This window comes from Ochotona curzoniae, unplaced genomic scaffold, assembly GCF_017591425.1.
Source record: "Ochotona curzoniae isolate NIBS_2020 unplaced genomic scaffold, NIBS_Ocur_1.0 scaffold_3171, whole genome shotgun sequence".
Taxonomy (NCBI): domain Eukaryota; kingdom Metazoa; phylum Chordata; class Mammalia; order Lagomorpha; family Ochotonidae; genus Ochotona; species Ochotona curzoniae.
This window is the reverse complement of record NW_024467104.1, coordinates 253,153-278,798: the sequence shown is the minus strand read 5'-3', so window position 1 is coordinate 278,798 and position 25,646 is coordinate 253,153. Positions and strand designations below refer to the sequence as shown.

The 25,646-nt window shown below is 36.9% G+C and overlaps 3 protein-coding genes across 3 annotated transcripts; all 3 read right to left on the bottom strand.

Annotated features, from left to right (window-relative positions):
- Positions 1 to 5,344: 5,344 nt before the first annotated feature.
- Positions 5,345 to 6,289, bottom strand: LOC121172153 (olfactory receptor 4C15-like). Its single transcript, XM_041003996.1, has one exon. It carries the CDS (start codon positions 6,278 to 6,280, stop codon positions 5,345 to 5,347), a length of 936 nt encoding a protein of 311 aa, XP_040859930.1. The 5' UTR covers positions 6,281 to 6,289.
- Positions 6,290 to 11,824: 5,535 nt separating this feature from the next.
- Positions 11,825 to 12,775, bottom strand: LOC121172152 (olfactory receptor 4C15-like). The gene has a single exon (XM_041003995.1). The coding sequence runs from the start codon at positions 12,758 to 12,760 to the stop codon at positions 11,825 to 11,827; it is 936 nt and encodes a 311-aa protein (XP_040859929.1). The 5' UTR covers positions 12,761 to 12,775.
- An 11,460-nt stretch (positions 12,776 to 24,235) lies between these two features.
- On the bottom strand, positions 24,236 to 25,153 carry LOC121172222 (olfactory receptor 4C6-like). Its single transcript, XM_041004074.1, has one exon. The coding sequence runs from the start codon at positions 25,151 to 25,153 to the stop codon at positions 24,236 to 24,238; it is 918 nt and encodes a 305-aa protein (XP_040860008.1).
- Between the last annotated feature and the right edge of the window lie 493 nt (positions 25,154 to 25,646).

Sequence of the window (25,646 nt, the reverse complement as noted above, 5' to 3'; positions counted from 1 at the left end):
TATCAACTCTTTCTGTAGAGAAGCAGAGAGAGAGATAGTGTGGAAACGAGATCATAAAGATGAAATGGGACAGATAGTATAAAAAAAAAGTTGTGGGAAAACATGATGTTTTTCAACAGAGAGAGACAGGAAAAGCCACAAAGAATATGAACCAAAGTAAAGAGGTAGCAATTTGTCCTTCTCGTGCATTTCCAATATTCTGTTCTTTCCCATTGTTTTAAAATCTTACCATCCTCATTTACTAATTTTTTTTAAGTGTAACATGTTTACAAAAAGAAGGAAAGTGAATGACTCCATTAATGGGCACTTGATTCTGTTCTTTGGATTCTTTTTTCACAGTTTTTAACAAATTCCTATAAACCAGATTACTGTGTTTTAATGGCAAATACATCTAGTCTCAAAGTTATTCTTACATATTTTTAATATAATTGCTGGTACTCAAATATAAAACATACATTTTTCAGAAAATTGATTTTCTCAGTGTGGAAGCAGGGATGGGTGGTTGTTAACACAGAATTGTCTTCAAAATCAGAACTTCCAGAGGCAGGCAAGACAAGCCAGATTTTTCTTTTCTGCAAAAATGTTGTTCATATAATCAGTTACAGAAAGTGATAAAGACTTACCCTAAAAGGTGTGCAAAATCCTTGAGTCAGTATCCACACAGTGGATTCCTGGTGGCAATGTGGCATTTGAACAGAGGAGCTGGCACACTTGCTGAGTCCATGAGGACACTGGAAGGCTTTTCTGCATGTCCAGTCAACACATCTCTTTCTCAATCAGGTCCAAGAATTGTCTTTTCTTTTCCCGTGAAGAACTGACCATATTGAAATAATGCCTCAAGACCATTTACTTAACTCTGTTCTACACAATTACTTACCAATGTGTGTCATTTATCAGGCTGCCTGTGAGACAGATTCCAATGTCATTCACAAATATATCTGCTGGATAGTGATCACAGACAATAATGTGATAGCAAATATATAAAAGAATAAACAGCAATTCTTTTATTGGTCATGCAAAACACCTCTTCATGGCTTTGTAGCAGAAGTCCAGAACTGCCTATTTTCACTCACAGCTTTGATTCAGTTCAGGAGGACTAAGATTTCTGCATTCATTAAATAGCATGTCTTTGAGGATCTCCCAAGTTCTTCCTTTCGTGAATTACTCCCGTAAACAGAGTAGGATTGTAAGAGAAAGACTTAAAACTATGTAAGAAGTTAACAATAGGGCCCAGCACGGTAGCTTAGCAGCTAAAGTCCTCCCCTTAAACTTGCCAGAATCTCATATGGGCTTTAATTCCTGTGGTCCACTTTTCCAATCCAGCTCCCAGCTTGTGGCCTGGGAAAACAGTCAAGGATGTCCCAAAGTCTTGAGACCCTGCACTCATGTCAGAGATCTGGAAGAGGATCCAGACTCTTACCAATGAGCGGTGTCCTTGTGAAATTGCACCATCCTTGACACGTCACACCACATAAGTAATCAAGATACTTGTTTTCCCACTCTCTCCGCAAGTGCACCAGTTCTGTAGTGCAATGTAATTCCTTGCCACTTACTGAAACATACATACAGAATCAGTGACGTTTGGAACAGCTGACTGAAAGCACAACTGCCAGCTGTTTCACTGTTTTCCAATTTCTACGTGCTTTCTAGATGTTAATCCAGCTATTTCTGCTGGAAATATACAATGTTCTAGATGTACATTATGCATATTAAATAAAATATGCCTGTGAGTTTCCCACGAAGATTTTGGGTTTTGATTGAATATTTTAAACACTTTGCTGGATGTATCTCATATTGGCTGAAACCTATATAAAATCCTACCTTGTGTATATGCTATTTCTCTCAAGAGAGAATTAATATGATGGCCACAATTTTTCTACATAAGAAAAGGCATTACATATTATAAATGTGATCTTAATAAACCTTTGGAACAAAATATCAAAAAATTTGTCCGTTCATTTCCAATTTTTTTGTTTAAATAAGAACACTGTGACTTCTAAACATGACAATTTTTTTTCACTGTGTTTCAGGTGCTCACCTTGGCTTCCATAACCCATAATGTTTTTGTCATCATCTTACTTCCTTTCTGTTCCCTTGGGCTTCTGCTCTTCTGTACTCCAGCCACACATGACATTTCCCGTCCCTGACAAACACACCTTGTAAGCCTCATTCCCTTAGTTGTCTGCATCCCACAGGATCCTTCCCTTTAGTCCAATCTCCAATATATATTCCTTCTATCAATGGACCACTCTACTTACATATCAATGGACCATTCTGCTTAATAAGCCTTCCTAGATTATCCCAGCCAAATAGTTCTCTTTCTAATGACTCATCACTGTAAAAATTTATTTTTACTTCTTTTTATTATTACTATTTTATGATACAGCTCCATAGGCCCTGGTTATCTTCCCACCTCCCCAAACCCTCTCCCTGACTGCCACTGAGTTACCCCATATTATTACTATAGTATAGTTCTGTATAAACATTCATATGTCCATTATTGTGGGCATGGACAATGGCAGAGAATACAGCATCCCTTGGTAAAAATACATTTAACAGTTTCATTGTGAGTCCATCTTTGATCTGGAAGTCTCTATTACACAGGTACTATACATCCCCTTAAATGAAGAGCCACAATATAAAATCAACAACTGGTAGAAAAATTAAAATTAACAGTGCCATAACGTTCAATAACATGCTACTGGATACGATTGTGTCCATTACACAGTCACTGTACATCCCCCTAAGCTAAAAGCCACAAAACAAAATCAACAACAGGAAGAAAAAAAGCAATTGAAAACTGAATTTCTTAAGTTTCTCCTGGGATCATCCTGGCTGCAACACATTTCCATTTTTAAATTTTGTGATATAAGGCAAGTTGGCATGTTTCTATTTTATGCTTAAAGCTAAGCTAGGAAACAGTGAAGAACAACCAAAGAGAAAACTGGGGAAAAAAATGCAAATCTTCACTCTCCATAACATTTTCTAACACTTCATCCCCTACACTGTCATGAAAAGCACAAAATTCCATGGAAGTGGAGCTGGAATACAGCAAGACACTACCAGTAGGAGAGCAGGGAAACCCTGACACATGATCAGGATAAAAACCTAACAAATGGAGGCAACCTTCAGGACAGGTAAAAGGAACAGCTTTTTATATGCATATCTGAATAATAATAATAATAATAATAATAATAATAAGGAACAGAGAGAAAGTAGCAAATGAGAACAGTAAGAATCTAGAGAACACTACATCTTTCTTGAGGAAAAGTCAGCAAAGGAAGAGGAATCAAGGCATTAAAAAAAAGAACAACATCAATTAGTAACGGGGGCAAACAGCCACGTGGAGCTGAAGTTGGTGGCAATGGTGCGAGGTCTTAATAAGATTTGGAGCAGAATTTTGATTCAGTCTGACTTAGAAATTAGCACAGTTTCTATTTCTGAATCATTTCTCTCTTTAGTTTCAAATCGGTTTTGTGTGTGTTTTTTTCAGATATCCAGAGATATCTTCTACCACCAAGACACTAAAATTGGCAATACTTATTCAAAACCACTCTAAATACTGATGGAAATTACAAGGAGCTCACAAACTATGTATAATGCTAAGAATTCAATACCTTGAGATGCTTTTCACCAGATCTAGGTACACAAAAAAATAGTTTAAGCCAAAAATGCTATTAGAAGAATTTTTCATTTTTCTTTAAACTGGTAGGAATTAAGCAATTCTGAGGGAAATCTTTCAGTATTAATGCTATATGATGAATATTATGGTTTTTTTCAGCTTCAGTATTATTATCAGAGAGCATAATAAGAGGCTCAGGAAAAATATGTTTGAATTTGCAGTTGTAATGTAATTGACTGAGTCATATCAGACCCCCATATCTCACTAGTTTAAAGGATAAATGATGTATTTAACAATCAGAACCTCAGGGTGTATGTATTAAGGAAAAAGATATTAAGAGGGATCCTTTATTATGCTGATAGACTCAGTGTGGGAGCCAGGGAAGGAGCAGAGAAAATGTGTTCATTTTCCACACTCTCAGACTCAGCCATATGGCCTGCTGTGGTTCACACGGTGAATTCAGACAATGTTTCAGATCAACTTCCAGCCTGATGGACTTCCCCAATGTGTACTAATGGAATGTTTTTGTGTCTTCTGTATATTTCTTTTAAGGCTAAACAAAAACCTCATAAATACACTTCTAAACTTGGTATAACACGAGATTCAACAAACAGGAAAAGCAACATTTTCATTTTATTCACCATGATTAATAGGATTGTCAATAGTATTTATGTAAAAGGAGGAATTGTCAGATTTTCTTGCAATTTTTTTCCCTTCCAGAATCCACTTGATAAACTGACAGTAAAGGAGTATAGCTACATGAACAGCAAAACTGAGCTGGCTAAACTTGAACTCTTTACTGATCATTGTCCAAACAGAACTATTTCAAGTATAAACTATCTAAGAAATTCAAATCACATATTGATTAGCATATATCTTTCAAATTCTACTTTTGATTCTCTAGTGCTCCTTGCTATTAATTCTCCTAGGGAGACAATTCCTGCCGCCTCTCCTGCTTTGGTGCAGGTTGTGTTAGTGTCTGCTCTCTCCAGTTCCCTTGTCGTATTCACATAAGAAAGGGGCATTGCTCCTCTCCTGCCATATGTTCCCCTTTCCTCTCCCATGACAGACGGGAAAAGCACAGTCACCAGACACAACAGGAGTTCAAAAGTCCAGGGAAGGGTGGACCAGCAGATTTTACTTCTCAGCATTTCAAGAAGTCATCAGCATCTCCAGCAGATGGTGATGCAGCCACCTTAAAGGATCAAGTCATGGGATACAGAAACACCTACAGCTGAGGGTCAGTCAACGACTGGTACCCACCAACCCTGAGACCTGTTTGACTCTCTTCAGAGCAACTGGCATGAGTTTCCCAAATAAAAGCTGTATTTTACAGGAAATAGTTTGAATAAATTCTTCTTTTAAATTTCTGAGATAATTTTCTCAACTCCCCTAAAGAAAATTGTTGAAAGCAGAAATAAAAGACAGAAACCCTGTTAGGCGATTTATCTTACCATCATTTTAATATTAGATTCCAAAAAGGCATAGAATTCTACTTCTGTATTTAAGTGTTCAGATACAGGGTCATTAATCTACAGCTCGGGTGTGATTTTCACATTTTCTAATTTTTTTTTCTTGCTTCACATCTTTATTTCAAGAAGCCATGCTAATTTATTTTCTGTTAATGTATTCTGCCTGCCTATGTGTATTTAATATCACACAAAGTGCCTGTCAAAAAGCTTTAACTTATTTACTTTTAATGTTATTTTCTTAAATTAACTTTTATTCTTCCTCAGATATTGCCACCCATCTGTTCCATAATTTCCTCATGGCATTTATCACTTCCTTATTCCTGAAAGTGTAGATCAAAGGATTCAGCATGGGAGTTAGGAGAGTGTAAAATACGGCCACCATTTTGTCAAAGGAGAAAGCAGATGGGGGTCTTGCATACACAAATATGCACGGGACAAAGAACAGGACCACAACAGTGACATGAGATCCACAGGTGGACAGAGCTTTCCATCTTCCCTCAGAACTGTAATTTCTTAGTGAAAACAAGATGGCACCATAGGAAACAAGCAAGAAAGAGAAGATGATAATGCAGATAGATCCACTGTTGGCAACAACAAAAAGGCCAAAAATGTGAGTGTCAGTGCAGGCCAGCTTCAGCAATGGATACAAGTCACATATGAAATGGTCAATAACATTGGGACCACAGAAGGGCAGCTGGAAAGTAAAGAGGATTTGGATGATGGAGTGCAGGAAGCCCCCTGTCCAGGCCACCCCCATCAGAATGCCACAGAGCCTCCAGTTCATGATGGAGGAGTAGTGCAAGGGCTTGCAAATGGCCACATACCGGTCATACGCCATAGCTGTAAGAATGAGCATCTCCGCCCCACCCAGGAAGTGTTCAGCAAAGAGCTGGATCATGCAGCCTTCAAAGGAGATGGTTTTCCTCTCCTGGAGGGAGTCCACAATCATCTTCGGGGCCATGGCAGTGGAGAAGCAGGCATCCAGGAAAGACAAGAATGCCAAGAAGAAGTACATGGGGGAGCCCAGCAGTGCAGGACTGTGGACAATGGTCACTACAATCAGCGTGTTGCCCCCGACAGTCGCAATGTAGACAAACAGAAACACAACAAAAACTACTTTCTGGACATGTGGATTCTGGGAAAGTCCCAGGAGGATGAACTCAGTTACAAAGCTTCGGTTCTGCATGACTTCCAAAATGATGCTGAAAACAGCCAAGGTGAAAATTTAGATCTGCAATTCTGTTAAAGAAATATGAGCTTCAGATTAGTTGCAGTGTTAAAATCAACGTGAAGTTAGAACACTCGAATGCAAAGTCATCTTCACTATTTCCATCTTAGAAAATGCTATCAGGAATTTGCTCAGGTAACAGTTGCAGATCAGACAGACATATATTATCATAAATTAAATTAGTCATCTTATAAAAAGGGACGTGATGGTAAAGAAGTTAAATATTTTATTATTAATTCAAAATTTTAACATTTCATAGTGGCATCCTTGAGTGAAGAACTGAGATAAATTCTAAAGACATTTAAGTAGTAAAGAAAGAAGTACTGTTTTCTTAACAATTACTTCTGTGATTAGGATAGAATGTAGGTTACCTTATTGAGAAATAGAAGTAAAAAATAATATATAGTTTAGAGGTATTTGAAAAATTATGGTCATATCTCATGTGTTTCTTCAAAAGACTGTATTGAATTAGGCATTTAAATGAACTAGCTTACACATCATGAGAGAAAGAAATCATTAAGAAGTTCATAATTCTATGATTAACACATGATAAGTATCCCCCACTTCTGACTGCTTTTTCTGCCATCCCATCATTTTTAAACGCAACACATACTTGTAAAAATGCCTATTTACAATTCTGCCATCATAACAACACGAAATAATCCAAGGAAAGCAACTTCTGAGCATCTGTTGGCTAGAAAATGTCTTGGACTTGTGTTCTGTGATTTATCATTTTCACTATAGTAAGTATATTAATATGTTAATAAAATAGACATTTTATTAAATATTATTCATTTTAACTACAGTTCATAATTTCTCTAATTTGTTGGTCCTGTTTGGTAGGAGACACCATAGTTCCATTAACCTACAAATTTCTGATTTGTGACTTTTAACAATGAACTTCCGCTACCATCACTTAACACTTCCCACTGACTCAATAAGGAAAGAATGAGAATTTTTCTTTACCAGCAAACATTTCATGGCAACTTTGGTCTTTATGGTCTCCATCCACCTGGAGAGCATGAAACCTCCACTGTCTGGGTTCTTGAGTGAGTGAAGCACCTGGGTGATGTTATAGAACCAGAAGGTGATAGCCTCATCATCAACCAGTGCAAGTGTGCAGCAAGTACTTAGCAAAGGCAGAGAAACCAAGTGTTGTGTCAGAGCTGGACTCCAATGCTGGGTAGGGAGCAGAATCATCCCCTGCGTGCTGGCACTGTCAGGCAGCGCATCTCACCTGCGTCACTTCTAATCCCGCTCTCTGCTCGTGGTCTAGGAAGGCAGTAGAGGATGAACCAAGTGCCTGAAACCCTGCACCCACCCGAAACAAGCATACGAAGCTGCTGCCTCCAGGCTTTGGATGTGCTCGTTTGGGGAGTGAACCAGTGAATGGAAAACTTTTCTCCCTATCCCTCTTTTTCTTTCCTTAAAATAAAAATAAATCAATCTTTTTTTAAATAGCTCGGATCTTGGGTTTTTTCAATTATTTTTTTCAGTTAATAAATATGCTCCCTAAAAACAAGATGATTCTGTAAGTGCAGACATTTATATTTACCTAACTTGTGTCTGTTTATTATATACACATAATTAATTCTTGAAACCATAAAGAAGGTCAAGTTATAAAATGTGAAAATACGACTCATGCTAACTCATCTTTCCTAAATGCAGTTACTATTTGGTCACTTACAAAGTTTGGCATCTTACCCGTAGAAAGCTTTTTAAGAGTTATCACCATAATTATTCTAAATCTTGATTTCATTTTCTGACTGCTTTTTCTGCCATTCCAGCATTTTTAAACACAACACATACTTGTAAAAATGCCGATTTCACAATTCTGCCATGATAGCAACATGAAATAATCCAAGGAAAGCAATTTCTGAGCACCTGTTACCTAGAAAATGTCTTGGACTTGGATTTTCCACCATCTTCCAAGGACAATCATATCCTTACCTGTTCACAAAACTAATTCGTCATAGTTGAATAGCATATGTATGTATGTAATATTTCTATTTACATTCATATAAGCATACATCCATAAGCTTCCTAATGTATGTATAAACTAGCCAACTGGCATTCATAACAACCAAGTAAAAAATTGCAAAATCAATACTTCTGTGGGTTTTTCATGTTCCCAATACAAAAAAATAAATGTTTTAAATGATGAAGATGCCACTTACATTGTATATGTTTAATGAGATAACTCATTACAAATAATTTGTATTGATTCAAAGAACAGCAAAAGATTCAATCAAACAGCAGAAAGTAAAATCTACATACTTTGAGTAATATGCCCTAGTCATTGGTTTAAGGACAAAATTAACTACCTTACACACCCCAAAATACAGACATGCACTTGATGCATTTCTATAGGTAACTTGTATTTGACTTAAAGATGAACATAACATAGGTCTAATGTCGTTACACTCTGTGAAATAGATGCTCTTAATTACTCCCAAAAAGAAAATAATTGCATTGTAATAATAATTACTGTTGGTTGTGAATTGTATTTTAAGTGCTGTCCTATGGACTCTGTATGTATTTTTTTTTCATTTTCCTCCACTTTTTAGGGTTCAATAATGAGATCCTCACTAAAGATGAGGAGTTCAATAATAAATCTATATAGTACCTTAAATTTAGTAATATGACCATATCATTACATTTTAAGCACATCTTCATATTTTAAAATCTTTTCTAAAAATGCAAGAACATAAATAATAGCTCTCATCACCTACCACTTTCTGGAATTTCTCAATGACAATAATCCCATATACTCCACCAAGAAACATCCATTCAAGTGATAACCAAAAGTGTGAAAATTATTTCCAATTCTTACTCCTACATGTAAAAAAGAAATGAGAGGTTGTCTGGTAGATGAATGAGCAAATGGTGCCCTAGAAAAACATATTCAAACAGCAGTTTTCTTCCTTGATTTTCAACTAGAATTTAAGAGATTTCCCTGCAAAATGAACCTATAGAATTGCTTCTCAGTTTCCCCCAAGGGTTTGAAAATTTTCCATCAGTGGGACTTTACAAGAAATAGTAATATGCAGGCTGACCTGCAAAAGTTTATCTATTTCTGATCAGAGTTTTTTTCTCTTTTTAAAATTTTTACTTAGCCTCTTCTCTGATTGTGTTTGAAGATGCTTCCTTTTCCCTCCATGATCAAGAATATAGTACACATTGAGATGGAATACAGTGTTTCTTTGCATGATTAGGACAAAGTGTCTGTGTATTTACTTAAATGCAAGACCCAAGGCCTGAGTTCTGGGAAAATGTAGCATTGGTTCATGAGGGAAGTGTCTGTCATTTTGGAGTTGGGGTACCTAGAAGCATTTATTGAAATTATTGTATAAGGGGCCAGTATGTTGACTCAACAAGGTAATAGTCTGCCTGCAGTGTCATCATCCCATATGGGTGCTGGTTCTAGACCCAGCTGTTCAATTCCCATTCAGCTTCCTGCTGGTGACTGGGGAAAGCAGCAGAAGATGGCAAGTCTTTGGCCCTCTGTACCCACATGAGATTTGGAAGAAGCTCCTGGTTCCCATTTTCAAACATACGCAGTGGACTAGCATTTTGAAAAGTTCTTTTTCTCTCTCCTTTTCTGTTAATATGCATTTCCAATAAAATCAAATTAGTCTTTTGAGAAAGTAATTAAAATATATACTTTAAAAATATTTTTGTATAAATGCATTAAATTATAGATCAAAAGAATTATTTTGTCTTTACCATTTATTTGAAAGATGGCATCACAATTTTGCTCATGGTAAACAAAGGTAGCAAAAGTAGCATAAACTAGCATAAGTCTGAAACTTGATGGGAAACTTGTGTCTGGTCATCAGACACCCCACAGAAGGTTCTTCCCAAAGCATTTTTGCTTTATAATGCTTTACATGCTTTATCCCACCTATCTGGATTAATACCCCACAGGAAAATGCAGAATATAAGAAACTCCTCAGTAAAGTGATAGACCACAAACCATCATGTAACTATTTCATACAATTAAGAGATGAGTTTATTTCCAATTAATGGAGTTAAAATGTGTCCTGAAACAGAGTACTCACCTATCTGGATCACACTTATGTTCAGGATGATGTATCAAAATTACCATTAAGAAGTCAGATTTCAGCAATTTGATCTAGAGCTACAGTTTCCACTTCAAGCCATAGTTAAAATCTTTTACTTTTACCCTGTTTAGCTTAATCTTTTAATATGTTCCTCTCAGAGGCAACGCATTAGGTAATATGCTAATAAGATCATGATTATATAATATTATTGATGAGGGCAAAATTATGATTAAAAACACAAGAGACATAGAAAGAGAGAGACCCACAGACAAAATAGAATAAACGGGTTGAGAGGCAGGAGAAATTTATACTTTCAGGGTTTCCCCAACATTCTGTTCCTTTCTATTGATTTATTCCATCTTGATTGTTTATTGAATTCCAAAACTCATACTTTTTCCAACAGGGATGGCTCGATTTCTGCACAATTTCTGGTACTCATTAGTTATTGCTCAACCTACTGATACCTACTGATTTTTAGAAATTTAGTTGACCATCTCTAGTGTCACATTTTCCTGAATTATCAAGTCTGCTATTCAGACAAAGGCCCAAACACAATTCATTCACTTGGCATATCAACTCTGTGGAGTTATGTTTTGTCTTTGAGGAGGGAACAGTAAGTGAGTCTTAATTCATAAAAAGATTATTTCTTATTTCATAAAAATATCATCATTTCTGAAAATAGCTAAATCCCAACATAATACAGAGAGCCACCTGAAGACTTTTGCTAGAATATTGCTTGTTTAGTGTCATGTAAAAATCATAATTAGATCAAAGAATGTATTATAAATTTCTTATCCAGTGTCCAGTATTGTGATGCATTGATAGAGTTTTATAGCTAGGAGCAGAGAAAGGGATTACAGAATTGTTCAGTGACAATTCAGAGCTCACTAAGTTTCTTCCTACTGTGCAATCATCCTTGTGATCAGAAATTCTTCCCTTCACTTGCTCTATTTGCTGCTAATATACACAATATTTTATTTTTCATATTGTTCCAGCTTAAGAAACAGCATTTCAACTTTTTTCCCATTCAGTATGATTTTGACTGTTTACTTGTCATCTATATTTTTTATTTCAGAATGTGGTCCTTCAATAAAAAATTAATTAAATCTTTCTCATGGAATGCTATTAAAAACAATTTTTGCAAAGAAAAGTATTGATGACAAGCAGGGTGCTAGGGAATTTTCCATTATCTTATTTTAATGTTACTGGAGTAAAAATCAAAACAAAATTTAATTCTAATGGATTAATTTGAGAGAATACGAAATTGTCTACTCAGTTCATTAATGATCTCCAATGAAAATCAGATTTCCTGACTCACACATTAAAAATTTTATACATGGTTCTTCCTGTTTCCAAACAGTATGCATCCCTAAAAGTATTTATCAAACATCTTTACATTTTCTCTATTTAAAACATCACATTTTTACCACATAATATTTTATTTTTCATTAGAAACCATGCCAGAGCTATTCCATAATTTCCTCATGGCATTTTTTACTTCCTTATTCCTGAAAGTGTAGATCAAAGGATTCAGCATGGGAGTGACAGTAGTGTAAAATATAGATACCATCTTGTCGAAGGAGAAGGAAGATGGGGGTCTTGCATATATAAATATACATGGGACAAAGAACAGGACCACAACAGTAATATGAGATCCACAGGTGGATAAAGCTTTTCGCCTTGCTTCAGAACTATAGTTTCTCAGAGAAAGCAAAATAATAGTATAGGAGACAAGCAACAAAGAGAAGATGATGATGCAGATGAGTCCACTGTTGGCAACAACAAAAAGGCCAAAGACATAAGTGTCGGTGCAGGCCAGCTTCAGCAATGGGTACAAGTCACATAGGAAATGGTCAATAACATTGGGGCCACAGAAGGGCAGCTGGAAGGTGAAAAGGATCTGGATGATGGAATGCAGGAAGCCCCCTGTCCAGGCCACTCCTATCAGAATACCACAGAGCCTCCAGTTCATGATGGAGGAGTAGTGCAAGGGCTTGCAAATGGCCACATACCGGTCATACGCCATAGCTGTGAGGACAATCACTTCAGCACCACCAAAAAAGTGTTCAGCAAAGAGCTGGATCATGCAGCCTTCAAAGGAGATGGTTTTCCTCTCCTGGAGGGAGTCCACGATCATCTTCGGGGCCATGGCAGTGGAGAAGCAGGCATCCAGGAAAGACAAGAATGCCAAGAAGAAGTACATGGGGGAGCCCAGCAGTGCAGGGCTGCTGATGATGCTTACTACAATCAGCATGTTGCTCCCGACAGTCACAACGTAGGCCAGCAAGAAGACTACAAAAACCACTTTCTGGACATGTGGATTCTGGGAAAGTCCCAGGAGAATGAACTCAGTAACAAAACTTTGATTTTGCATAACTTCCCTGGGAATGTTAAAAACTATCACAGTGATCATTCAAATAATCAGTTGCAATAGATAAATTTTTTCCTCACACTAGCAGGTAGCATTATGTCATCAATAAGTCACATAGACATGCAAATCTTGTGGGCTTCTATTGTCACCAGAATAAATTTTACATTCATGGAAGGTCAAGCAGAATTGAGGTAGAGATGAATCATACAGTAATTTGAAACAGCTAGAGTTTTATGAGGACTAGAAGCAGGCACATGTGATAAATAAAACAGACTTTTTATGTTAAGTGTCAGCTACCATTTACATCCAACTTCTGCCGAGTGACTTTCTAAGAAGCATCCTAAAGTCACATCCAATTTTTGAGCAATATTTGTACTCTGGATTCGTAGAGCTGGCTTCCCCGGTACAATATCAGAGTAGGATAGAGATGTCATGCTGATCCAAGGACTATAGTTTCTACAAGTGGAGTAAAGCATGTGTATTTAAAACACAATGAAAAATAATAGTTACTCTCCTAATACTTCATTAAGAGATTAAACAATTCAATCTTAAGATGAGTTAACTCATTCTTGATAAAAAGTGGAAAATACATGGAAAAGTTTTGAATTCCATATTTAATGCATAAAACAATTTCATCAGATCATCATGTTAAAGTAAGAACCTGAGACCATTAATAATTGCCTGGAAGGGCTGGCATGAGAGCAAAGGGAAATGAAACAAAGAAAGCAGTTGCACAGGACCCAGGGCCCAGGAAAAGTTGACTGCGTTATGTCTTAGTACCCCTATAAACTCCTTCTTAGAAGGTTGATTATAAGTAAGCAGTAGATATTTGACCTGGGATTGGATTCTTTGGCTGCAGCACCCAAGCCTTTCCATTAAGTCCACAGGAATATGAGTAGAGCTTTTGCTTCACCAGCAGTAGCTTCAGAGCAGAGATGGCCTTGCCACTGCCTCCATTTACCTGCAAAAGGCTAAAGGCTCTCACTGTGCTCACAAATGAGTCAAATGCCTCCTGTAGAAAGCACAGCAGATGGTGGAGAATCAGAAGGTGATTGTCCGATTACATAGGTATGTAAATTAGCAGCAACCACTTCAGAAAAGAGAGAAGCCAGAGGCTGAAGGTTTGTTACTTACCAATCATGTATATGATATGGCACAATCTATGTAAGAGTGAGCTGAAAAATTGTCCAATTCAACAACGTTCACAATAGTTTAAACATAATTTAACTTGAATGTATGTTTCTGGGTTTGATGAAAGAAGGAAGAATATATACACACAACAAAATATTATTTAACCACAAAGTGGATAAACCCTTGACATTTGCAGAAAAAAATGAATGGAACTAAGTCATTTTTTAAGTGAAATAAACCAGACACATAAATAAAAATACTGTATTTTCTATCTCATATCTGTAAATTTAAAAGCTTAATCTATTAAGATTTAACATAGTAGCTAGACATTGGACAAGATGAGGAGAGGTAAATATCCCACATTCTTTCCTATTCATGGAAATGAAAAAGGAAAAGGATTGAAAAAAGCAATTGATATCCTGATTAAACATTTTATCCTTTGTAAAACACAATCCAAAAGCTGTCCACTCAACTCTCCTGAGTCAAACAGTTGGATAAAAGCTAGTATGTCTATTTTATTGTACCAGAGATTGTCACATTAGTAGCAAATGCTGTATGTTTAGCAAAAGTGTTTATGAAGCGTTTTATTTGCAATACAGATCCGGTTACTATTAGAATATTTAAAGTGAATGCCATGTAGAATAAAATCAGCTGGACACAGAAAGACACATACCACTTGTTCCCTCTTGCATGTGGGAACTAAATTTTGAAAAAAGAAAGAAACCAACAGCAAAAAAGACTCATGTATTTATTAATATTGCTAAAATGTAGCTTTTTGTTATATTAGAATTGTATTGATGAACTACAGCACATTTATTTTAAAATTTTAGAGACTTTTAAAAACAGTAAATGGAAACATAAATTTTAACAGCAGTATAGTAGTCCAAAGTTTCCATCATTTACATGTTTCTGAACAATTCTGAGTCAGAAATTTGGTGATATTTACAACAAATACACTAGGAAGAATGTGGTGGATATACTTAGAATCAGAGTTCATTCTGCGACCTGCACCCTTCTTACCATGAAGTTTTCCTGTGTCCTTCAGCACATTCTTGTGGAAATAGTCAGTTAAAGGAATAACTCTATAAACAGTTTATCGATACTTACCAACGCTGTTTGTGCAGTCTCAGAAAATTTGGTTGTAACCTTACATCTTATACTGGGAGAGTATTAGATAATAAGTAGCACAAAAGAATATATTTATGAAAAGCAGATAATATTCGATTGGAAAGCAGGAAAAATACATACTTGTTGGATTTCTATGTTATTGTCACTTAAAGTCCAAAGCTAGTTTCAAGTTTTCATTACAATTAAGCAATAGGTACTCCTATATACTTCATCCTGAGAAAAAGATTTTCACTCCATTAATAAGCAGCTGTTTGTGGCATGTAGTTGTATCAGATATTACTTGGGACCATGGGTATTGTTTCATTTGCTTTCATATCCTTTGAATTTGGTAATATTATCATCCTCACTGAAAATGGGAGTCTGAAAGCTAGAAAGCCATTGTAACAAGCCCAGGAAAAACAGAGTTGTTCGTGATCGGTCCAAGCACTCCTTACCATGTGATTGCATAAGGAAACAACCACACTTTAAAGCATCCCCTCACAATTTAAAGTCCTCTCTAAAAGTGGAAAACTATAAGTCTCACAATGTACTTTGCCTTGAGAATTCTAGAGTAGGATATTTGCTAGTTTCTACAGAGAGAGAGGTTGATTTGGTGTCTGATCCAAGTGTGAAGGCATTTCCAATGCTTGCTGCCTCTATTCTAAAAGACAGAGAGATGGAGAGCACCTGTGCTGGGTAAAGGAGAATGGCACGCAGGGCTTCTCAAATGTTGTCTTAACAGGGTTCCGAAAAAGAAGAAATAAGCGTGTCCCTGCTTAATTTTCAGCTGGAATTTAAACAGGGTTGTCTCAGAGGTCATCACCTTCTAGAATTGCTCTCCAATTCCCCCAGAGAGTTTAGAAATTCCCCATCAGTAGGACTACCCATGATGTAGCACTGTGTGGCTTGACTTGCCCAAGAGTTTGCAAAACTTTTCCATCCCTGAATAATTAGGGCTTTTATAGCACATAGTCGAAATAGCCTTTATGTCCCTTTAGAGTTAGAAAGAGAGAAATTGGCTATACTGTAATGGAATATAGTATCTTTAAAATTTGGGCAAATATCCGGGTTCTCAACAAGTGTAGCCTGAGTTCAGCAATATGAAAGCTTCCATTCATGAAGAAGATAACATGCATTGTTTTTAACTAGGATTCAAGGAGTTAAAGAATGACTTGTATAAATATGATCAATACCACTAATTAATAGAAAATGCATTTATAATCTAAGAAACATCTTGAAATTCCATACATTTAAACATAAAAAGTATCATTTCAAGAGAAAAACGTTTCTCTTTTCATTTTATTTGAGAAGTGTACAGACCAACTCGGTTAATTCCGAAAGAAAACAGCACCAAGGGGGCGTCAATATGACATTGTAGTTTAGATCTCTTCCTGCAATGCTGGCAGCCCATATGTGCACGGGTTGAGTCCCAGCTACTCCATTTTCAAATCCAGCTCACTGCCAATGTGCCCAGGAAAGCAGTGAAAGATAGCCCAATCCTTGATCCCCAGCACCCATGTGGGAGACCCAACGCAACCCAAAAGAACCTGCAGAAGCTTGGTCTGCGGGGCATAATGGTCAAAGTCCTCACCTTGAATGCACCAGGATCCCATATGCTCACCGGTTCTAATCCTGGGAGCTTCACTTCCCATCCAGCTCCCTGCTTGTGGCCTGGGAAAGCAGTCAAGGACAGCCCAAAGCCTTGGGACCCTGCACTCATGTGGGAGACCCGGAAAGAGGTTCCTTGCTCCTGGCTCCGGATCTGTGAAGCACAGGCCATTGTGGTCACTTGGGAAGTGAATCATTGGACAGCAGATCTTCCTGTCTCTGTCTCTCCTCCTCTCTGTACATCTGCCTTTCCAATAAAATGAATAAGTCTTTGAGGAACAACAACAAAGCAGCAGCAGCAGCTTGGTCTGGGACAGGTCCAGGTCTTGCTATTGTGGACAACTGGGGAATGAACCAGTAAATGGAAGAAAGATATCTCTGTCTTCTACTTCTCTCTCTCTGCAAATCTGCCTTTATAAATAAAAATAAAAGAAGTTTTAAATAAGTAGCACTGAGATTATGATGGAGGCAAAACAGACTTGGATCCTTGGCCCTATCAGAGGGCCATCTCAAATAATATGTTTCTTTATGTTGTCTTTAACATGGCTCCCACCTACTTTACATTTGTTCACACCTCACAGAAAAAATGTGTAATTGATGTGATTCTTCAGAAAATCTAAAACTGAAATAACCAATTTTCCATAGAGTTCAGACAGAACTATTTATTTCCTCTTCTTTAAAATTCTAATCACATGTCTAAACACAGAAAAGCCACTGGATGTAGGAATGTGAATTCATTCCCAGACACAGATGTATCTTAAAGTTATTACTCAGCAACAAGGCTTTAGTGAATTATTCTAGAAACATGTATATACGTATAAGAGGTATCTCCCTTCATTCTAAAGCTTAAAAAAATCATTCATCTGAAAGGCAAAATGACAGGCAGAAAGAGAAGTAGAGGGAGACGGGAATCTTCCACCAACTAGCCGGTTCACTGCCCAAATAGAGAAAGAGCTTTTCTAGCTACCACTTCACTCTCCAACGGCCTGAAATAGCAAGCACTGAGCTGGAGCTGACACCAGGAGCCAGCTCCTGAATCCAACCCTCCCACCTGAGTGGCAGAAACTCAACTACTCAGATCACCAATGCTGCTCCCCAGCGTCTACACTGGCAGGATGTTGGAGTCAAGAGTTGCTCCATGAGTTGAACACAGATCCATATGACTTAATATCTGAAGTAAAAGCACACCCCTCAGACTTTTGAGAAATAAGGCTGCAGTTCAAACAGAGGTACACATCTATAGAAATATAAGCACTGAATTATCAATTTTTATGAGGAAAAAAAGCTTGACCATTTTTCGAAGAATGGGGTAATGGATACCAATTTGTCACAAAATAATTCTCTTTAAAAGTAGGCCCTTCCCCAAAGTTGGCAGAGTTAGCCGAATATATAGATTAGATATAGAAATATAGTTATATGTGTATGATTTTTTTTTGCAGGAACTTTGTTTACGAAGTCAATTAGATATAAAACAAAATAAACAAACTGTAGAATGTGTAGAAAAGTCCTTCTCCAGTGTCAATGAGAGGACTGATGGGGAAGACTGTGAGCAGAGAGGTAAGGTGTATACACTTGGGCCATTGTCCACTCAAGCTCACAGTGTCTTCCTCCTGTACCAGCATCTCTCTCCCTACCAAATCCAACAACATCTTTGTTTATTCCCATAGAACCTGTTCAGGTTAAAGTAACACTTCTAAGTTTCATTAGTACCATTTACTTAATTTTTCTTTACATCATTTTTCTTAATGCTGTCTTTTTTTCTAAGATTTTATTTATTTTTATTACAAAGTCAGACATGCAGAGAGGAGGAGAGACAGAGAGGAAGATCTTTCATCCAATGATCCATACTGGCTGGTGCTTTGCCATAAGAAGGGATAATAGGATAAAAGCTAATGAAGGAGGACAGTCAAACAAATGAAATTTTACATTGTTTTTTTATAAATGATGCAGCAGACAGAAACATGTAAATCAAAGAAGAAATGTGAAAGAGATTCTTTGATCAATGACCTCATGTAAGCAATAAAGAGCTAATCAAATTCTAGTGGTTTCAATGGATTTGCATTGAAGCTCATATAATTCATATGTAGGAACAAGTAGGAAGGCAGTGTGTACATTAACAGATGTTAGAAGACTGATTGGTAAAATTGCAAGTTTACAGAGGTTCTCTTGAGGGATTAAATTTTCTCAGTTAGGGGCAGGCATTTGATACAATGATGAAGATACCACTTGACAACCACATTTTATTTTTAGAGTGCTTGGATACCAATCCAATTCAACTTCTGATTCCAGCATCCTGCTAATGTGTGCCCTGGGAAGAGTATAAGATGGCTGAAGTGCTTGGGTACCTGTCAAGCCTGTTGGAGACCCGGAATGAATCCTGGCTTCTGATTTCAGTATGCCTGAGTCTCAGTTCCTTTGGCAATTGCAGAAGTGAACTAGATGTTGGGAGATTCTCTCTCTCTCTCTCTCTCTCTATCTCTCCTCCCCTTTCTCCCTTTCTTCTTCTTCTTTTCCTTCTCCCCCCTTTCCTCCTTTTCAAATAAGTAAAATGAAAATATGTACTATTTAAAAGGTTTAATGGACAGAGGAAGCTTGATCAATAGTTCCCATGCATTTTGATATTTTTAAAGCTTTTCTTAGCCAGAAGACGCTTTTCCCAAGTATTAAAGTATCCTTGTATTCCTACTTATCTATGGATTTGTCATGACAAATGCTGAACTTTTCAAATCCAAATACAGCATGTATTCTGCAGCTGTGGAGTAAAATGTTCTGTCAAAATTAAATTGAATCTTTTAGGTCAACAGTGCTGACCAGAAATGTTATTTCTTTTTAAAAATAATTTCTAGTTGATCCATCCATTGATTAAAATGGGACATTCAAATCTTCATTATTACATGGCAGCATATATTTCCTTTTAAATCTATTAACACTTGTTTTATTAATTTAATTTTATTTTTTATGAAACAGGATTTATTTAATTTTTAAATGATACAGTTCAACAGGCACTGGCATTTCCCTTATCCCAGCCCCAATTCCCCACCACCACCTAGAATCTCTATATCATTACTAAAGTATAGTTCTTCATACAGTCATACGTCCATCATTGTGAGCAAGGACAATGGCAGAAAGTCCAGCATCCTATTGTCAAGGTACATTAAACAGTTTCATTGTAAGTCCATCTTTGTCTGGAAGCAGAAATGCATACTGCATTGTATCCTCATATTTGGATATGTTAGTCTCCTTTACACAGCTACTGTGCATCCCTTCAAATGAAAGGTCACAATACAAAATCAACAATAGGAAGAAAAACAGAAATTTACAATGACATGAAGTTAAATAACATGTTACTAGAAATGACAGTCTTCAATACACAGCTATTATACATCCCCTTAAATGAAAAGCCACAAAACAAAATCAACATCAGGAAGAAAAAAGAAATTAACAACACCAAGAAGTTAAATAACATGCTACTAAATGACTAACATGTAGCTGAAGAAATGCAAATCAAGAAACTTCTTGAAGAAAATGATGCTACTGTATGATCTATGAGTCAGTGAAAAATTTAATCAGAAGAAAGTGTTTTGAAGAGATGAAACTAACAGAAAACATCAAAACCCATGAGATATAGTTTCCACTGATTTTTGTTGGAAAAATTGTCTCTTCTAGACAACAAACAGGTGGATTCTATTATTTAATCCAGTGTACTAATCTATGACTTCTGATTGAGCTAAAGCAATTTATGTTCAGGGTTAATATGTATAGGTGGTACTTTGGTTCTGTCATTTAGGAATGGGTTGTTCATTGGTTTAGTCTTCTGTTGCCATTTTACTGGGATGTTGTTCACATTTGCCTTTTAAAGCTTCTAATCAATAATGAGAAGCACATACAAGAGTTCAAAGACTTTAAGGAATATTTTACACAAGCAATAGCAGCAATAAAGTAAATCAAGGCTGATATATCAGAAATTAAGAACACAGTAGAGCAAATTATAAGTACGGTGGAGAGTCTCCAAAATGGAATGAAACAAGCAAATGAAAGAATATCAGAATTGGAAGATACTTCTGTCATCAGGGGGAAGCAAACAAAAAGCTTGAAGCAGAGCTGGATTAGGCCAAAAAGAGTATTCAAGAATTGAAAGGCACTATTAAGAGGCCAAATATAAGAGTCATGGGAGTCCCAGAAGGTGCAGAAAGAGAAACTGGTTTTACAAATATATTTAATGAAATAATCAAGGAAATTTTCCCTAATCTAGAGAAAGAATTGGGAAACAACATCCATGAGGGGCACGCCTGATCAAAAGCGATCTTCACCAAGACACATGATCATCAATCTCTCTTCAACTGAACATAAGGAAAAGATCCTGAAATGTGCACGTGAAAAAAAAAATCAATTGACATATGAAGGAATGCCAATTAAACTCACAGGCGATCTGTCATAGGAAACTCTACAGGCAAGAAGAGAATGGAGTGAAATTTTTCAGATTCTAAAAAAAACAAATTGTCAGCCTAGGATAACATATCCAGCAAAGCTTTCTTTTGTCTTTGAAAATGAAATAAAATTCTTCCACATTAAAGAAAAGTTACAAGAAGTTGTCTCTTCCAAATCTGCCCTACAAATGATACTTCAAGATGTTCTCTTGACAGAGAAGAGAAATAGCACCGACTAAAACAAATCTATTAAGACTTGCTTTAAATAGCTGGGAGCCCTAAATTTGGGTGATCACATACACTTATTAAAGTCATTCTTGCTGTTGAATTGATACCTAAATAATTACATAATTATTTTATTTGTTTTATCAATTTTTGCATAGAAGTTTATTTTGCCTAATATTCAAATCATCGCTTCTGCTTCTTTTAGATTTTCACTTGCATTAAATATCTTTTTCATCCTTATACTTTTAGTCTGTACTCATCTTTGTTGGTGAGGTGTATTTCTATTAGGCAGCATAGAGATTTTTTTGAATTAATTCAAGCAGTCTTTACCTATTACACGGAGAAAGTCTTTTCATATTGAAGGTTGTTATTGACAAGTAGTTATTTGATCTGATCTTTTCTCATCTCCTTTGTACTGTTAACTTTGTATTTATTGATTTCACATTTTTTCATGTTGCATATTATCTTTCTCTGCTTCTATGTTTCATGCCTTTTAAGACTTGATTGTGGTCATAAATTTTGATGTTATCTTTCAGGACTTGAACACATTTTTTAAAATATTGGGATCCATAGACACAAAAAAAATTGCCTGCATTGAGTCTGGGAGACACAGAAATTCTAAAAAAGATCAATAAGAAAGATAAATTTGAGTCAGTACTAAAGACCTTCCGTAACAAAGAAAATTCTAGGTCTAGAGAGCCTCACTGCTGAATTCCACGAATTCTTCCAAATCATTCCAAGTAATTGAACAGAAAGATTTTCTCTAAATGCCTTATATGAAGCCAGAACTATAGAACAATACACCTCATTAACATAAACACAAAAACTCTAGACTATACACTAGGTAATTAAATTTATCAAAACATCAAAGAATGAAATAGGATTTAGCCCTGAGATGTGTGGATGAAGCAACATATACAACACAATGATTGTAATCTATAATATCAACAAAATGAATACTTGAGATCATATTATTATATAAATGGATTTAGAGAAAGCATTTACTAAAACAAAGCATCATTTCACGTTTTAAAAAGAAAACTTCACCAAATTGTTTACAGAAGGAACATGTCTCAATAAAATCAGGGCAATATCAAACCCTCAAATAGTGTCATATTATACATATCATACTGAATAGGGAAAAGCTCAGAGCATTTCCACTAAAATCTGAACTAAAACAAGGATGCCCTCTCTCGCCATTACTGCCCAAAACAGTTTTAGAAGTTTGAGCCAGAGTTATAAGTCAAGAAAAAGAAATCAAAAGCATACAAGTAGGAAAGGAAGAAGTCAAAATTATCCCACTGTACAAATGAAATCATATGATCTTATGTATAAAAAAAACAAAAGACCCCACTGAGAGTCTACTGGAAATTATTAGAGAATTTGACAAAATTGTAAGGTAATAAAGCAATACACAAAATATCCCGTGATATTTGTATGTAAAAACAATGCTATGGCTTAAGAACAACTTGTAATATCAGTTTGATTCACAATAGCTACAAAACAAATAAATAAATAGTTGTGAAAAATTTAGTCAAAGATGTCACTAATGTTTACCTTGAATATTGTAAATCTTAAAAGAAATAGAATAAACAAAAGACAAAAAGTCTTCTGTGTTCATGGAAAGCAAGAACTAACGTCATCAAAATATGTATATTACCAAACTCACATTTATTTAGTCACATATTCAATGTGATTACACGGCAGTTATAATCAAAGCAACTTGGAGGGGCCTAGTGGCTAAAGTCCTCACCTTGAACGTACCAGGATCCCACATGCTCACCGGTTCTAATATCAGCAGCTCCACTTCCCATCCAGCTTCCTGCTTGTGGCCTGGGAAGGCAGTCGAGGATGGCCCAAAGCCTTCGGACCTTGTGCCCGTGTGGGAGACCTGGAGGAGATTCCTAGCTCCTGGCTTCAGATAAGCACAGCACTGGCCGTTGCAGTCACTTGGGGAGTGAATCATTGGACAGAAGATCTTCCTCTGTCTCTCCTCCTCTCTGTATATCTGACTTTGTAATAAAAATTTTAAATCTTTATTAAAAAAAACTTAGAGCTGGCACATTAAAATGGCCATGGAAACCAATAAAACGAATTAGAGACCAAGAAATTTATTCACATATCTACAACCAAGTAACCATACAAACAAGTTAAACAACTTCCCTGGAGAAGGTATGATCTCTTCAACAAACGGTGTTGGCAAAATTGGATCTCTGGTTGCAGAAATGTAAAACAGAAGTCCTGAAGATCTTATACGTTTTGCAAAAGTCAGCTCACAATGAATCAAGAATTTTTTTCTAAATCTATGACCTGATACTTTCAAATTGACAGAAGAAAACACAGGGTAAAACTACAAGGTGTTGCATGGGCTTCATTGCTTGAATAACACATCCAAAGACAAAACAGACAAACATTATATGAAGCTAGACCTTTCTGTACATCAAAGGAAACATTCAACAGGAGGAGGTAACCAAGAGAACAGAAAACATTTGCAAATTTTACATTTAATAAAGGATGAATACCAATAGTTAAGGAGACTTAGAAACTGAGTAACAATAAAATGAACAATCCAGTCAAAAAATTATCAAAAAGACATGATTTTTCAAAGGATAAAATACAAATGGCTAGCCAATGTATGAAATAATTTTCATATTGTCTGGAAATGGAAAGATCACGACAAGAAAGAAGCCAAGAAATGCAACTTGGAAAGATAAAGATAACCTTGAACTAGGAAAGGATTACATGGTTCAAAGGACATATTTTGAAAACAAGTGACTCTGTCTCCTTTTGAGAAAGTGATGCTGCACAAAATATACTTGCCATGATGTACTGTAGTTACACAAATCAACTTCTATCTCTTTTGTGAACTTACAAGGTGCTTTTGGTTTCTGAGTGATTATCTGATTGCAGTGGGCAACAAAGTAAGTGCTCAGTAGTCTTATAAGAAAAGCTTGTCCTTAGCAAATACAGTGATGACCATTCAGTGGCCTTTGTCCAACCACAATTTCTTCATGGCTTTTCTCACTTCTGCATTCCTCAAGGTGTAGATCAAAGGGTTTAACATGGGTTCAATAATAGTAAAACCCACAGCCATCACCTTGTCTATGGGATAAGTGACCACAGGCCTCATGTACAGGAAAATGCAGGGCACAAAGAACAACACAACCACCATGAGGTGGGAGCCACAGGTGGAGAAGGCTTTGCGCCGGCCTTCTGAGCCACAAGACTTCAGGGAGCACAGGATGAACGCATAGGAGATAAGGAGGATGAGGAAGATGCTCACACACATGACTCCGCTGTTGAGGATGACAAGGAGGCCCAGGATGTGAGTGTCCATGCAGGCCAGTTTCAACAATGGGAATAAATCACACATAAAGTGATCAATTATGTTGGAGCCACAGAAAGGTATCTGATACATGAAAAGAAGCTGTATTGTAGCATGCATGGATCCCCCCACCCAAGCCCCTCCCACCATAAAGTAACACACTCGAGGACTCATGGTGGTGGTGTAGTGTAGGGGCTTACATATGGCCACGTAGCGGTCATAGGCCATCACGATGAGAAGGATGATCGCCACGCCACCAAAGAAGTGCTCTGCGAAGAGCTGGGTCATGCAACCTGCGAGGGAGATGGTCGTGCTCTCAGACAGGGAATCCACGATCATCTTGGGGGCAATGACAGAAGAGTAGGTGACATCCATGAGGGCCAAGAAAGTAAGAAAGAAATACATCGGTGACCTGAGACTCTGACTTGAGGCGATTGTTACCACGATGAGTACATTCCCCAACACTGTAGCCACATACATGATCAGAAACACAGCACAGAAGATTTTTCTCAGCTCAGGATTTGTGGTAATTCCCAAAAGAATGAATTCAGTCACGTTGTTTGGATCCTCCATTGAATGTGGGCTGAGGAAACACACCTCTCTGTGCTGGAAAAAGCAGTATTATTTTTAGTTAGTAATCACTAGTACAGGTGTTTGGTGCACCCTGTCTCATACCCTCTTTACCTATGGATTCCCCAGTTCTTGATGGAAAAACCAGTTGGCAACCGCAAAGGCTTCACAGAAGGATCTCAGTCATTCCCACAAACGACACCCCGTCTCATTGATACACCTGGCTCTTGGATCTACAGCTCCCTGTTGCCAGTGGTTGAGGGGACCTGTTTCAGCACTGTGATGCATACACACCTGAAAATAAGGAGAAATTTATACCCTTAAAGTAACTCTGAATCTTTAGAAGCTGGAAGGTGATGGAGAAGTGGTGACACACCCATATAATCTCAACTGTTTTGTCTTTCCTTCTTCACTCTCCCTATTCAAAAAACAGACTGCCTCCATCCTGTATGCCCTCAAGGAACCACCCACAAGCAGGGAACCCCGCAGCTGCATT